Source organism: Chenopodium album, chromosome 12, assembly GCF_948465745.1.
Source record: "Chenopodium album chromosome 12, dcCheAlbu1.1, whole genome shotgun sequence".
Lineage (NCBI taxonomy): Eukaryota > Viridiplantae > Streptophyta > Magnoliopsida > Caryophyllales > Amaranthaceae > Chenopodium > Chenopodium album.
The window spans coordinates 18,177,596-18,179,566 of record NC_137845.1 but is presented as its reverse complement, the minus strand read 5'-3'; the positions used below and the strand labels follow the sequence as shown (position 1 = coordinate 18,179,566).

At 39.3% G+C, this 1,971-nt stretch overlaps 1 protein-coding gene across 1 annotated transcript; it reads left to right on the top strand.

Moving 5' to 3' along the window:
* Nucleotides 1-220: 220 nt before the first annotated feature.
* Nucleotides 221-1,469, top strand: LOC145571016 (uncharacterized). The gene is made up of 2 exons (XM_081630121.1): nucleotides 221-1,082; nucleotides 1,192-1,469. Exons 1-2 carry the CDS (start codon nucleotides 221-223, stop codon nucleotides 1,467-1,469), a joined length of 1,140 nt encoding a protein of 379 aa, XP_081486247.1.
* The last annotated feature ends 502 nt before the right edge of the window (nucleotides 1,470-1,971 follow it).

The window sequence follows — 1,971 nt, the reverse complement described above, 5'->3', positions numbered from 1 at the left end:
TTCATGGATTAGCTCTTAGCAATCGTGGGTAAGCTTCTTCTTTCTATCTCCTTGCTTTGTTTGACCAATTATCAATCTTGTTTTGTTCTATTTATATGTAATATATGGTGCATAAATTTGTATATTAGTACCCCATTTAATTAGCAAAGTCATCAATCTTGTAGTTATATTTCAATGATTTCTTCAACACCCAGAATTTAGAAAGGTTAGATTTTGAATCATGTTGCTGCAATTTTCAACTGGTGTGGTAACATGTGTTAGAAACTATTCCACACAAATTGGAACAAAATTTCCTTTACAGAAACCCCAATTTGCCAATATTAGAATACCCAGAATCTCTAAAGTCCCTAATGTGGAATGGACTGATGAGCAATTGCAAGTTTTTGAAGCTGTTAAGCGCCGTGAATCGGTTTTTGTTACTGGGTCTGCTGGTACTGGGAAAACCATGTTAGTTCAGGAATTGATTAAGACACTTAGGAAAATGTATGGAAAAAGGTATGTTTGTGTGACTGCCCCAACTGGGGTTGTGGCATGTACTCTTGGGGGTCAGACCCTTCACTCATTTGCTGGTGTTGGCCTTGCTGAGGCTGATGCCGAGGCGTTGCTGCCTAGGGTTTATGGTAATAGGTGGATTTGTAAGAGGTGGACGATGGTTAAAGCGTTGGTGATTGATGAAATCAGTATGGTAGAAGGGGAATTTTTTGATAAGCTTGAACACATTGCTAGAAAAGTTCGGGGAATAGATAGGCCGTGGGGTGGTATTCAGCTAGTAGTCAGTGGCGATTTCTTGCAGCTGCCACCAGTGAATGTCGATAAGAATTTTGATAATCGAAAGGTATTTGCTTTTGAAGCTGATTCGTGGGATTGTTCATTTCAGTTACAAGTGGGTCTGAAAACAATTTTCAGGCAAACAGACCCTGAACTTATTAGGCTGCTTCAGGGTATTAGAAGAGGGGAGTTAGATGATGAAGGTCACGAGCTGCTTATGCAACGTCGTCGTTCTGAAGAGCCTGATGAGGCGGTTTTGAGATTATTTCCAAGAATAGAAGATGTTGATCAAGTAAATGGTGCAAGATTGGAAGGTGTGGGAGAAGAAATTATTGTTTATGAAGCATATGATAGGCGGGGAAAAAAATTGGATTGATCAATTGGATCGTGGATTAGCTCCCAAGACACTTCACCTTTGTAAAGGTGCTAGGGTGATACTAACAGTGAATTTAAATGTGAAGAAAAAGTTGGTGAATGGTGCTACTGGTACAATTACAGGTTTCCGAAAGGCGATTAGAGGTGACATTGCGAATATATGTGCTGATAAGCTGTTGCCTATAGTGAAATTCGACTCTGGATGTGAGATGGAGATAGGTACTCGTACATGGGATCTAGTGATGGGAGATAAGAAGTGTGCTACAAGGATGCAGTTACCCCTTATGCTGGCATGGGCGATGAGTGTTATAAGTCTCAAGGCATGACTGTGGACAGGCTTCACACTAATCTCTCGCGGGCTTTTGGTTTTGGAATGATTTATGTTGCTCTTTCCCGTTTAAGAACTTTGGATGGTCTTTCTTTCACTTCGGAAATTGACCCCAAAAAAATTAAGGCTCATCCCAAGGTTTTAGAGTATTATAACAAGCATTTTTTGTGAGATTGTGTGCAACTTCAGGGTTTTCTGACCTGCAGCGAGTAATTATGATGAAGTTGGTGGCTTGGTGCTGAAGATTGGCGAAGTAATATAGGTAGAGCAAGGTTCATAATGTGTATATTTTTTGTGGCTTAGTTCTGAGATGTGTCTGCAAATTTTTCTTCTTTGATTGTAGGATTAGTCTTTGGTTTAGAATTCATTAGTTGTACGCAAGAATGAAAGTGTATTTTCCATCTATAGACAGGTGATATGAAACTGTATTTTCCATCTATACTGTCTCATCTTTATTTGATCTTTTCTGGAAATTTGTTGTTATGAATTCGTATTATCCT

Bases quoted from the DNA above. Each gene is read 5' to 3' on its own strand.
- LOC145571016 (XM_081630121.1), top strand. From the start codon at position 221: ATGTTGCTGCAATTTTCAACTGGTGTGGTAACATGTGTTAGAAACTAT. The intron at 1,083-1,191 runs GTGTGGGAGAAG...ACCTTTGTAAAG, and splicing joins AAATGGTGCAAGATTGGAAG to GTGCTAGGGTGATACTAACA.